The sequence below is a fragment of the Urocitellus parryii genome, chromosome 6 (assembly GCF_045843805.1).
Source record: "Urocitellus parryii isolate mUroPar1 chromosome 6, mUroPar1.hap1, whole genome shotgun sequence".
Taxonomy (NCBI): domain Eukaryota; kingdom Metazoa; phylum Chordata; class Mammalia; order Rodentia; family Sciuridae; genus Urocitellus; species Urocitellus parryii.
The window spans coordinates 195,251,528-195,264,921 of record NC_135536.1 but is presented as its reverse complement, the minus strand read 5'-3'; the positions used below and the strand labels follow the sequence as shown (position 1 = coordinate 195,264,921).

Below are 13,394 nucleotides of genomic sequence, written 5' to 3'. Positions count from 1 at the left end.
TTTAGGAAGTGCTGGCCGATGTCACCCAAACTAGGTAGCTGCTCTCTGCACTGCCTCTGAGCGTTGGTGGCTGCCCAGCACAGCCCAACACTCCAAGAAACAAGCCTGGAGGCCAGCCAGCCATACTCCCTCCCCCAGGCCTCGCGGTCCTAGGCTCTCCCCACCAGGGGGAGGGGTCACTCCCGCTGGGCATTCCAGATGCCCCCAGCAGAAGGCGTGGACAGCTCCAGAACCTTCCTTTTCTCAGGGGCAATGTGGAGGCTCATCTTTCTGATTTTGCCCTTCTCCCGGTTCCTCTATCGGTGCTTTACTTTTCTCAGGGTTTCTCTTTTTCTTCTCTGTGTCTCTGTGTTTTTTCCTTGCTCCTGTCCTCCGCCCCCTCCTTTTCAAGGACTCTCTTTCACTGTCGGGTCACTTCTCTTCTTTCCCCCTCTCTGTTTTCTTGGGTCCATTTTTTCTTTTCTTTGCAGTCCTGGGGGAGTAAACCCAGGGGTGCTTAACCACTGAGCTACATCCCCAGCCCTTGTCATTTTTTATTTTGAGGGAGGATCTTGCTTAATTGCCCAATTTGGCCTAGAACCTGGGATCCTCCTGCCTCAGCCTCCCCACCCCCTCACACACCTGCCGTCTCCCACGTTGCTGGGATTCCCGGTGTCTGCAGCTGTGCCCGCTTACCCCTTTTCTTCAGCTGTTGCCAAGGAGCAAAGATACGGCTGTGAGTAAGTGTGGGGAGGAAAGAGGAATTCCAAGTTGAACGGAGTCCACAGAGAAAGTCTGTCCAGGTCACGCGATTTTGAAAGCAGAAAAGAAGACCAGAGCTCCCAGAGACCTTCTAAAGTCAGATGCAAATCAGAGTAAGAGATTCAAGGAAGCCCTGCAGTTGTACCTTCAGAAAACCAGTGCCGCAGCGGGGCGGCAGAAGGTCCCACTGCGAGTTCCTGAACTGTCCCATTGACCTAAGTCTTGAAGCATCAGAAGAGAGCAGGAGCAGGCACTGCAGAGGGGAAGGCCTTGCTCCATCCACACTCCCTGGGCTGACCTCCAGTCTCCCCTGCAGCTTCCAGAGACAGTCGGTCCCAGAGAACATTTTGTCTTAATCTATTTTTTAAATCGAGGTAGAATTCACATCATGTAAAATCGACCATGTCGAGGGGAAGAATCCAGTGGCTTTTTTTTTTAGCACATTCACAAAGTTGTGTGCCCACTCCCTCCATTAATCCCCATTTTCGTCACTTTAAATTAAAACCCTGGACCTGTGAGCAGTCACTCCTTAGTTGTCCCCCCTCCCTGCCTATTCCACCCCCCCCCCCGGCAGCTCTTCCTATGTCTATAGATTAACCTGTTCTGGATACTTACATCAACTGTCATTCTGGGCTTCTGTCCCAGAGCGTCATGTTTTCGAGGTTCATCCACAGTGTAGTGTGTATGGGTGTGGTGTTCCTGCTTGTGGCCACATAACACCCGGGGCGCACCCAGCCACCCATTCCAAAGTGTCAGAGTTCCTACTTCTCTCCTCAGGGTTTTCTCGGGCTCCTCAGGAGCTTCTTTGCTGCATGTGGAACTACCGGGTAGGGTGAGGGAATTGATGCCCCAGGAATCCAGTGGGAGTCCGTGGATCAGCACCTCCGCTTCCCCAGCACTAGCGACAGATGAAACTTTGGAGGTATGTTCTGTGTGGTTCACAGGACTCCTGGGAAGGCAGCTGGCAGGACTGAGTTACTGTTTCCCTCAGTGGCAGCCAACTCATGATCGACTCCTCTCCTTCCCACCTGGTGCTTGGGACATCTCCTAGATCAGATATGTGCACCCTGCCCTTGTCCCAAGGTCAGTTTCTGGGGCATTCAAGTTAAGGCAACGTCCCTGGACCCTTGCCTTATGAGTTTTATTATTATTATTATTATTATTTTTAAGGAATGGAGGAGGATAACAATATCCCTGGAGCTCTCGACTCTCAGGTTCTCATTGTCCTCACTTCTCAGATGCGGTCACTGGAAGCTCCAACGATCTCTTCTTGTCTGCAAAGTGTAATGTACCAGACAGATGAATCACTCCACCTCAGAGGCACAGGATGCAACCAAGCACTTTATTGAAAAAAAAAATTGGGAGCTGCACAGGGGCAAACAGGGATTTCTGGAAGTTAGAGATGATGGGGTGAGGCAGAGATGGCATCCACGAGGAAGGTATCATGCATAAAAACAGGTGGCCACAGAGGAAGAGGGAGGAGGCAGATCCTGGGGTTCACAGTGGGGAAGCTCTAAGGCCTTGCAGCCCTGAGCTGAGGGGAACAGTTGGGGGGCTGAGCTGAGCTGAGCCGGAAAAGTGGGGGTCAACCTGGAGCATCTCAGGTGCACAGAGCCTGGAGCTGGAGCCAAATCCTGACGGTTGTCCCCATGTATCTTTATCCATTCAGGAAACCAAGCCTGTTGAGGTAGAAAACGTAGCTGGCTTTGAACTTGAGGTTGCGTTTAACACCTTTCTACAGGAGGAGATTCACACTGGGCTTGCACTGGGAGCTGTCAGTTTCTTTCAAGGAACAAGGAATGAGATTGGATTGAGGCAAAGACCTCTCTCTGATGAGAAAACCCATGGCAAGGTACGACGGGCTGGTCAGCGTGACCGGTGCCAGGTGGGTGCTCTGTGGCCTTTCTAGTTGGTTTCTGAAATTGCACCACCTCTGTCCCTCCTTCAGGCTGGCTTTGATTCACCTCATGTCCCTCCCCACCCTCAGTTCCTGGGAAGCCCTAACTCCCCTCTGCAAGGTGCAGTCTTCTCTCCTGGTTGGAGCGGGTTCTGTTGGCACTGGTCTGCCAAGGACACAGCTCCCTTGGAACAGATCAATCAACACCCAGACCTCCCAGTGTGGCTCCGGTGACAAGGGGAAACGGGGCCCCAGGACTCACGTTTTTTGTTGGCAGGCATTTTGGCAGATGCTCTTGGTCTGGAAATTGTTGTTGTTTCCCTGGCAGCCGCCATACACGAAGCCATAGCAGGTGTTATTGTTCTTACTGTACCACCAACGGCGGAACAGAGCCATGCAGGGCCCGCTTTCTTTTGGCAGAGTGCATATGTCTGCAGAGAGACCTCGGAGTTGAGAACTCAGCAGCTCAGCTTGGAACAAAACAGCTGCCGTGTTCTCCTTCGCAACCACCCCGGATGACACCGGAACTGCTCCTTTTCCCTAACCCACTGTGGGAGCCGGCTCTGGGGACATATGACGTGCATTTGCCAAGAGATCCCAGAATAGGTGCCCGAGTCCCTGGAGACAGGATTGTTGCAGACGTAATCAGTTAAGAGGATGTCATATTGGAGTAGGGTGGACCCTACTCCCTATGATCGGCATCCTTATAAAAAGGGGTAGATCTGGACACAGGCGCATGCACAGGATGAAGACCCCTGGAACATGAAGCAGAGATCAGAATAATGTGTCTACAAACCAAGGGACACCAAAGATGGCCAGAAAAATAGAGGCAAGGAACAGAATTCTCCCCCACAATCCTGAGAAGGAATCGACCCTGCTGACACCTTGGCTTTGGCCTTCAAACCTGCAGAACTGTAAGGCAGTACTGTTGGCTAGGCCATCCACCCATGCTACCTAGTTTTAGCAACCCTAGCAAGAATACAGGTCCCCACCAAACTATGAATTCAATGAAGGCAAATCTTCACAGCTGAGCCATTAAGTCTTGTTTGTTTCTACCACCTAATAGCTCACTTCTCACCAGTACCTTGAACTTAAGCCCCAGAATTTCACCTCGGGGCTACTGAGCTATCCTCCAGTGGAGGCTATCCCTGCCTCCAGTCTTGGCCCCTCCAACCAATCCTTCATGCCAGGGAGAAGGAACTGATGGATCTGAAGTCCAAGCCAAAGTAAGACCTACCTTGACTTCATGACAAATTCTTCTTGTCACCCACAAGGCCCTTCATTCTCTGGCTCCCACTCCTGGCTCAGGCCTCTCCCCCTGCCTCAGGCCCCCTTGATCTACATGCTTCAGCCTCACTCAGCACACTAGGGTCCCTCCTGACTCCATTCTGGATCCCAGGTGCCTGAACCCGGTCGGCATCTCTTCACCTTGTTTCTGAATCTTGTGTGTACATCTATCATCTGTTTGTATCTTCAGGCTCATTCCTGAGACGTAAGTTTCTGGGCTGAACAGGGATTGAGTCTGATTGCATTTTGGAATTCCAATGACTAGCAGGTGGCCTGGCACAGTTTAGAACTTTATGGAATGTTGGGGGTGGAACCAAATGCCTCCTGCCCTTAACTGAGTCAGGAAGTCCTTGGGCAATTTAGCCCTGTGTGCTAACACTTTAAGGGACAACGACAAGGCACAGTCCCTACGGCGTAGGGGTTCCCAGTCAAGAAAGACAAGTGAGTTAAGTCAGCAGGTGTTGGGTGGCTGCCATGTGCCTCCTCGTTCCTGTGGCCTTCTTCCTGTGCGTGTGCCTATGTTCAGGATGTCAATCATTGCTCTAAGCACTTCGGGAGCATCAATTTATTTGATCCTCAAAGTAATCTTTGATATCTGAAGAAATTGAGGCAGAAAAAAGGGAAATTTGTTGATTTGCTCCAGATAAAAAATCTGGTCCAACCTGGGGCTCAGAGAGTAACTCCGAAGCTCTCACCTGCAGGAGTCTGGGCAGCGCGTCATGCGTGCGTCTGGCCCATGTGCCTCCCAGTGTCTTTCCAGCACATCTCTACACCCAGCTTCTCCTAGTTCAAGTCACCCTGTTCTCTCTCCGAGTCCCTTTAGCACGCCCCACTCCTCCGCTTTCCCTATCGCACTCTGCAGGCACCCCACGAACCTGGGATGTCACCGTCCTTACTCAGGGCGTTTCCATGGCTCTTAGGATCAGGGTGAGACTATAATCTGGCCCCCAGACCTGAATTGCTGCGTCTTTTCACACCTAGGATCTTTTCTCTGTGAGCCTTGATCTTGTTCATTTCCTGCTTTTCTGAGTCTTTGTGTGTGCCATTCCCTGTGCCTGGAAAACCCTCCCACCCTCTTTTTGTCTAAATCATTACCCTTCATTTGGATCTCAACTCCAGGTCTGCTGTCCAGAGAAGCCCCTCTATCCTCCCTGACCACCATGAGCAGGTCAGATCCTATTATGGGTGCTGTGCTTTGAACATGGTTTAAGTGTGTGCCCCCGGGGTCCATTTGTTGGTGTCTTGGTCCCCAAGATAGTGGTATCAGGAGGTGGTGACACCCTTAAGAGGTGAGACCTAGTGGTACGTCCTTGGGTCAATTGAGGATGTGACCTTGAAGGGACTGTGGGAGCTCAGTCTCTATTTGGGCCTCTGTTGGTAATGTGATCTCTCTCTCTCTCTCTCTCTCTCTCTCTCTCTCTCTCTCTTAGGTGCCCCCCACCTGCCATGTGGTTCTTGTTAGAGCCTGTGCCATGATGTTTGGACTCAGCCTCCAAGACAGTGAGCTAAACAGACCTCTTTTATTTATAAAGTCAGCCTGTCTGAGGCATTTCATTAGAGGGATACTAAAATAGAATACCTCTTAGAGGCACTCAGTAAATATTAGCTAAATGAATGACTAAAGAACCCTTCATAGTCTTTTCTGGAGCCCGGGGAGATGGAAAGGAAACCCCCTCTGGTCTGGAGAAGTCAGGGGAGGTTTCCTGGTACAAAGTTGGATTTAAAGAGGTAGTCGTTCAGAAGCGAAAACAGGGAAGAAAATTGCTTAATTCAGCCAGGGATGGTGACACACTCCTGTAATCCCAGCAACTGAGGAGGCTGAGGTGGGAGGATTGCAAGTTTGAGGTCAACCTATGCAATTTAGCAAGACCCTGTCTCAGAAAAGGAATGGGGGAGCTGGGAACGTATTTCAGTGGTGGAGTGCCCCTAGCTTCAATGCTCAATACTGGAGGTGGGGGAAGGGGGAGAAAGAAAATTCTTGTCACTTGCAACAACAAACAGCGTCAGTATATATTAGGACAACAAGGACCATCTGAGGACTCAGAAAATCATAAGGGTGAAAAGTGGCCAAGAAGCCGGCTGACCGAGTCTCACTGCTGTACCCATCACCTATCTGGGGAAACTGAGGCCCAGACATTACCTGACAGGATCAGGACATTATTCATGTCATACAACATGTTAGGAGCAGTAATAAATCTAAATCCCAGTCCTCCCACATCCAGCAGTCCTGCCCGGAGAACAGCCCTCATGAACCAGGGACAACCCAGCCCAGGGGGCAGGGGGCAGGGCGTGGGTGGAGTGTTCCCAGCTCTGAAGGTACCTTGTTGGAGGTCAATGCACTTCTTCCCGCAGTTGAAGACGCAGCACTTCTGGTTGTGCGGGCACTGCCTGTCCTTGGTACACAGGTCCCTCTCTCTGAATTCACACTGCTCTCTGATTCTGGGGCATTTTTCTGGGGGAGGAGCAGATTTACAAGTGTGAGCCTTGGAGGGCCACTGCCCACCCTCTTCCAACCCCGTTCTGGGCAGACAGGAAGGTTTGCTGTCATTCTGTCACTAGGAGCCTCTTCCTCAGGGTCCCCTGGGTATCTCCCAGCCCCACTGACACGTCCCTCATCTCTACCTTCCCAGCCTGCTCCTTCGTCCCACTTCCTGCCCCAGTCCCTCTAAGGCACAATTTCTCAGCCACTGGTGGCATTTGGGCTGGGGGATTCTTTGTTGGGAGTGGGGTCGTCCTGCTCAGGTGACATTCAGCAGTATCCCTGGCTTCAATTTATTAGATGCGAGTGGCACCCCTCCCTGTGGTGACGACCCAGTGTCCTCAGACATTGCAAATGCCCGGGGGTGGGGGGGTGGGGGGGGAATTGCCACCGACGGGCACAGGTTTAAGCTGGTCTGGTCTTTTGTGCCTTGCTGTGAGCCTGGGTGCGAGTTCCTCTGGGGGGCGACATTATACAGTGATTGGTAGCCCCCTGGAGTCAGTTTGGGCTTTGAATTCTAACACTGTTCTGTCACTTTCCCTCCCTGAAGCTACTCTCTTCCTTTGTGATGTGGTTTTGGCCTGAGGGAGTCGTGAGGAAGAAGGGAGAAGACTGTAAAGCTCCGATCTGAGTAATGATCTGAGTAACGGAGGCACAGTTATGGTAAGTATTTGCCGTAAGCCACCCACTCATTTAAATATTTAAAACGCATCACCTCATTTAGCCTCCATAGCAGCTCTATGAGGTCAGTTCCATGATTAGTCCCATTTTACAGATCAGGAAACTGAAGCACATGGAATCTATATAAAGGTTATATGGCTGTCAGGATTTAACCCCTCTGTATGTCTCCAGAATGCTTTTTTTTTTTTTAAGTCTCTACTTAGAAATCTCTATTTTCTGATTGTTCAGAAAATGCTAACAATTATTATTTTTACTTATATATTCCTGGAGTATTAGTGTCTTACATTGAAAGGGGCTCCCAGATATTCTTCTTACTCCAAAGTCAAAACCCTCTGGGGATGCAAAGACACTTCATAGGACTACATTGGAAAAAAAGGGGAGAAGATGGAGGCACTATCCTGAGAAAAGGATCTAATTTTCTTGTGGGATGGGAGAAGGACCCTTAGTCTGCCCAGATTTCTATAGCCCCTCACATAATTGCCAGATCCATTAAGGCCCCCCTGCTGCCCCAAACTGCCAGGTCTGGGATCTGCCCTAACAGAACAGATCTCTCTCCCTCCGCTCCCAGCCCAGGGCCACGGCCAAGATGGAGGAAGCAACCCAGATGTGAGGGACTGTTCCTGGTCCCCCCTCCCAGCAAACTCCCCTCTGCCCAGGGCAAGACAGAGGCCCAATACTTACTGGGAAAGAACCGGTCACTTAGGCCAGGTCCCTGGACATTCACGAAGAGGATGAAGAGCACCAGGACTCTCAGAAGTCCACCAGGCTCCATTCTGAGGAGAGATGGTTCCAGAACATGGAAATGCTGGCTGTTTCGCCAGCCTGTCCCTTCAGGGCCTCTACCCTGGAGACGAGAGCTGGAGAAGAGCCAGCCACCCCCTTTCTTGTCAGGAACACCAAGTTCCCAAGGCCATCAAGTGGGACTGACTGGCGTGGAGAGCCAGAGCTGGGGGAAGGGTCTCTTGTGATCCCTAAGCCCTGGCTGCGCTGGGCTGGGCCCTCTCTCCAGCGGGGCGAGTGGGCAGAGCTTGGCTCACACTTCCCAGGCGACTTGGGAGTGAATGCCACTTCCCAGGTCTTATCTGGAAAACTCTGGGAGTGCGCATGGCCTCCTTCTGTTCCACACACACACTGGCCACCGGCCCCTTCCGCTCCGCTGACAATGTCATCTCTTGCTATCTGTCCCTTTGTGCCTCTCTGTTCCTGGCTTTTTCTCTTCTTTTCTGCAGGCCCCCCAGGGCCTGGGTGTCCGGTTCTCCCTCCCGCGGTGTCTTCCCGCCATCCTCCCCCTCCTCTTTTTTTTTTTTTTTTTTTTAATTTTTAATATTTATTTTTTAGTTCTCGGCGGACACAACATCTTTGTTTGTATGTGGTGCTGAGGATCGAACCCGGGCCGCACGCATGCCAGGCGAGCACGCTACCGCTTGAGCCACATCCCCAGCCCCCTCCCCCTCCTCTTGTCTTTGGGTCTTTCATGTTTGACGACAGCGGGTGCTGGCAGGGCTCAGGCTGATGACAGTCCGCAGATGGTGCTGGTCACAGCGCGTTGCTTGGAGAGCAGGGGCTTGTTGGGAGTCTCTGTCACATCGGATGCAAACTCTTCGTTGGAGGAGAAGCTACAAAAGGAACAGAACTTCCTGAGAGACTCTGGTTCAGAGTTGCTGGCTGCTCACTGAGCGACTGGTCGAGGCTGCTGGAGACCTGGAGCCACACACCCACAGCCATTTAGCCAGGCTGCTGGCCGGGAGAGGCTCTCTTCAGAGACTGAGTTACCTGTAGGTTCCCATTTTCCTTCCCGACTAGGAGTTGCCTTATTGTGCCAACCATCGTTCTCAAAACTCTCTTCTGTGACAGAGAAAAGTCAGAAAAAGCCAGCCCCATCATCAGTGAGTAACTATTATGGTCACAAAATCCAGGAGATCACAGCAGAGCTCCCGTGGGAATCCATCCCACCAACTCTGCAGGCTCGCTCAAGGAGGCTAGGGAATGCAATTTCTTTTTTTAAATTTTTTAATATTTATTTTTTTAGTTCTCGGCGGACACAACATCTTTGTATGTGGTGCTGAGGATCGAATCCAGGCCGCACGCATGCCAGGCGAGCGCGCTACCGCTTGAGCCACATCCCCAGCCCCAAGGGAATGCAATTTCTGGTGAGCCATCAGATGTCCTAGGCAGGGCTGCCCTCCTTCTGCTTCCATCAAGCTCAGCCCAGGGGAGAGGGACACAGGGAAGACCTAGGTGGCAGGGCTCCGAGGGACCACCTGGTGCCACTGCTTTGTTTTACAGTTTGGAACCGTAAGGGCCGGAGAAGTGAGGATGCCGCTGAATGTCATCCAGCAGGTGTCAGAGATGAGGATAGAGGGGGCTGAGAGTGAGCGTCCTTGCCAGAGGCCATTAGGGAGGTTCTGATGAAGCTGAGGGTATGACATTTGACTGTGGACTTGGAGGTAAAGAATGCTGAGTCCCAGGGAATGAAGGAAATCGTTAGTAGAGACAGAAGCTGAAGAATCAGCGTCAACAGATCTCCCAGTGGCTCCCAGGGACCCCAGTTAAGGCTTCTTTCTTCTCTTCATTTTCTTGAAAATAAATTAAAACTCTTTCGGTTTGTTCCGCCACATTCTGTCTCATCTAATTCCCCGGCCAACCCATGGGTCTCACTTTTTAAGCAGGGAACATGCAATGGGTGTCTTTGAGTTTTTGGAATGAATCATGCTTTGGGCCCCTGCTAACGTCTACTTTCTTGGAGAAAGCTGGGTAGGGACCCACCTGGGTCCTTGCTCTTCCTTCATCCACCCTCATTGAGGGTCATGGCCCTAACTCTGCCCCAGTCTGACTTCTGCATGATTTCTGACTTCAGGCCCAGATCCTGGACTCAGAATGTGAGCTCCAGGGAGAGCCAAAGCCCACTGGCCTCCACCTGGCTTCTCCTGCTTTTCAGTGGACCAAGACCTGTCTCCTGGGCTGATTTCCTGTCAGGGTCTTTCAGCGTTGTTCCACGTGCCTCTAGTTGAATTGCCAAGTTGCATGTTTAAGAAGCTCTGAGGTCCATTAAATGGGCCTGTGTCTAGAACCTGGTGCGTAGAACACGAAGAGGCCCAGAATAAATCCTCAGTGCATTCTGCAGGATGGGCGAGGTAGGCGGGGGACTGGCAGTGTGCAGAAAGGTAGGCAGACGTGTGTCCACCGATGGAGACAGCCTATGGTGAATAGAGGAGGAGACGTTGAGATTGGTGGGTGTGTGGACAGTGAGTGGGTTGGTGGGTGGATCAGTGTAGGAAGGATGGATGTGTGTGTTGATGTGTGTCCCTCAGGGGACAACACATCACGAGGTTGGTTAGAGGAGTAGGAAGAGGTGAGGAAAGCATGGCTATCTGGGTGTGTGAATGCAAGGATTGTGGGTGGATGGAAGAATGGGTGAAGTGGGTTGGACTGGATATAAGGTTAGTGATCGGGTAGGTCTGTTGATGGAAGTTGTTTGATTGGATGGTGGGATAGACAGACAGAGGGAAGATCAGGTAGTGGGATAAGTATGTTGATGTACATGAAGGAGTGTGTGTGTGTGTGTGTGTGTGTGTGTGTGCTCACACGAGAAAGAAGAAGAGAGCGGTAAATAATAAGCAGATGGATTAAAGGTTGGACATAAAATAGACAACTAGGTTGGTAAAAGTCAGATGAGAAGGAAGGGTAAGAGGATGGATATGGGGTGAAGAGATGGTGGGCAAAGGAATACGTTGAAAGGAATGTCAACAGGGGGATGGTAAGTGGGAGGGGTACCTGGATGCACTGTGAGAGGATGGGCAGGTGAATAAAAGGACTGATGGTTGGCAGGTAAGTGGGTGGGTGGAAATGTGATTATGGGCAGAAACATTAACCAAATCTGATGATATGAAAATAATTATGTAGGAAAATATGAGACTGAAATTCACAGATGAGGAGGTAGAGAACCTGCACAAATTGTAAGATGAAGTATTTAAAAATTGCTAAAATAGAGCACTGTGGCAGAAACATGGTCTTGATGCTGGGAGTGGAGTACTGGCTTCAGTCTTCAAAGAACGGAGAACTTATGTATTATCAAAAAATTTCAGATTTCAGAAAAAGTATGTAAGTTTTCTAACCAAGTTTCTATTCTTATTTTGTTTTTCAGCAACTATGATCTTTAATAAACATCATAGGTCAAGTTGTAAAACTTTTTGTTGGTGCATTATAATTATGTGTAATGGTGGTGTTCATTGTGACGTTCATACATGCACATAACAGAATTTCATTTTCTAGTACCTCCCCTTTCCCCACCTCCCCATCCCCTTCCTCTAACTCGACTGATTTCCCTTCTATTTTTAAAAACTGGTGCCTAATAACTCTGCAGAACAGTGGGGTCATCGTGATGTATCTGTACGTGCACATACGTAGTTTGGTCCTCCTGATGCCCTATTTCCTCCCCGTTCTCCTTGCTCCCTTCCCTTCCTTTATTCTACTGTTTTTGTGAGATCCTTTTTTATTTTTAATTCTTTTCTTCTCTCTAGCTTCTGCATGTTAGAGAAAATGTTCAACCCTTGACTTTTTGAGTCTGGCTTTTTTCACTTATCAAGATGTCCCCCAGTTCCATCCATTTGCCAGCAAATGACACCATCTTATTCTTTGTGGCTCTATGAAACTCCATTGTGTATCCATACCACATTTTCTAATCTATTCATCTGTTGACGTTCCATAACTTGGCTCTTGTGAATTTTGCTGCTGTAAACTTTGGTGTGCAGGAATGGCTATATAGGATTCTGATGTTAGTTCTTTTGGATAAATACTAAGGAGTGGGATTGCTGAGTCATGTGGTGTTTCTACTTCTAGTCTTTTTTTTTTTTTTTTTTGAGAGAGAGAGAGAGAATTTTAATATTTACTTTTTAGTTTTCGGCGGACACAACATCTTTGTTGGTATGTGGTGCTGAGGATCGAACCCGGGTCGCACGCATGCCAGGCGAGCGCGCTGCCGCTTGAGCCACATCCCCAGCCCCTCTATTTCTAGTCTTTTGAGGAATCTCCACACTGATATCCACAGTGATTGTACTAATTTGCAGTCCTACCAAAAATGTCTAAGTATACCTTGCATCCTCACCGGTATTTGTATTTGTTACCATTCTAATTAGGATGAGAAGAAACCTCCGTGTAGTTTGGATTTGCATTTTTTTCTGCTCACTTGATATATTATTTGGCAATCTGTGTTTCTTCTTTTAAGAAATGTCTGTGTAGTACATTTGCCCATGCATTGATTGGGCTATTTGTTTTTTGGTGTTGAGTTTTTTATGTTCTTTATGTATTCTAGCTGTTAATCTTCTGCCCAAAGCCTAGCTGTCAAAGATTTCCTCCCATTCTGTAGGATTTTTATTCTTATTCTGAATTGTTTCCTGTGCTGTGCAGAAGCTTTTTCATTCGATGCCATCCCACTTATTGATTCTTGGTTTTATTTATTGAGCTTTAGGAGTCTTATTAAGAGAAGTTGATTCCTACACCTATATGTTGGTGTCTGGATTCTACATTTTCTTCTAGTTGCGAAGTTTCTAGCCTAATTCCTAGATCTTCGATCCACTTCGAGTTGAATTTTGCCCATGCAAGTTTTTTGAAAGTACCGTGACCAGAACAGCAACAAACAAACGAACATTTACTTTAATTTGACTCTAGAAGTGAAAATTTTAAACAAACTCTTTGCCAAAAAAGCCACAGTAAATGAATGCAAATATACTAGCAATATGATTAAAGTCATTCTAAGAATGCAAGATGGTTCAACATATGACAATTTAATAAGTTGTTATGCCAACAAATTAGAAGAGAACAGTCATTATATGAGCAGATGCTTGAAAGGTATTTGATAAAATTCAGCAGTCGTTTCTAGTAGCAGCTGAAAATGGAGAAGAAAAAACCTTAAAAAAGGAAATAAGTGCCATAAAAAACTATTTATCTTTCACATACACACACACACATACACACACACACACACACCACCACCACCACCACCACCACCACCACCACCAGTAGCCACTGACTTTAAAATAAGGAACTAGACACTATTGCTTTTATTTTTATTTTTTTGGTGGTGGGATTGATGGCAGGACCTTGGACATGCTAACTACATGCTCTGCCATGGAGCTGTATCTCAGGCCCTCACTGCCTTCATTTTCAAGATTATTTTAGAAGTTCTACTCAATAGAAGACAAGATAACAAAGCCATGAAGTTGGAGAAAAGAAGAGCCAAGTTTATCATTATTTTACGATGATATGATTGTATATAAATTTATTATATATAAAAACCCTACATGATAGGAT

General features: G+C 48.7%; 1 protein-coding gene across 1 annotated transcript; it reads right to left on the bottom strand.

The window, feature by feature from the left end:
- Positions 1 to 2,896: 2,896 nt before the first annotated feature.
- On the bottom strand, positions 2,897 to 7,857 carry Eppin (epididymal peptidase inhibitor). The gene is made up of 3 exons (XM_026408339.2): positions 7,767 to 7,857; positions 6,246 to 6,377; positions 2,897 to 3,069 (listed from the first exon to the last, which is right to left on the bottom strand). The coding sequence occupies exons 1-3, from the start codon at positions 7,855 to 7,857 to the stop codon at positions 2,897 to 2,899; spliced, it is 396 nt and encodes a 131-aa protein (XP_026264124.1).
- Positions 7,858 to 13,394: the final 5,537 nt, after the last annotated feature.

Excerpts from the sequence above, each read along its gene's own strand:
- Eppin (XM_026408339.2), bottom strand. The coding sequence starts at position 7,857 with ATGGAGCCTGGTGGACTTCTGAGAGTCCTGGTGCTCTTCATCCTCTTC. Across the intron at positions 6,378-7,766 it reads AAGTGACCGGTTCTTTCCCA|AAAAATGCCCCAGAATCAGA; the intron begins GTAAGTATTGGG and ends CTCCTCCCCCAG. Across the intron at positions 3,070-6,245 it reads GTGCATTGACCTCCAACAAG|ACATATGCACTCTGCCAAAA; the intron begins GTACCTTCAGAG and ends GTCTCTCTGCAG.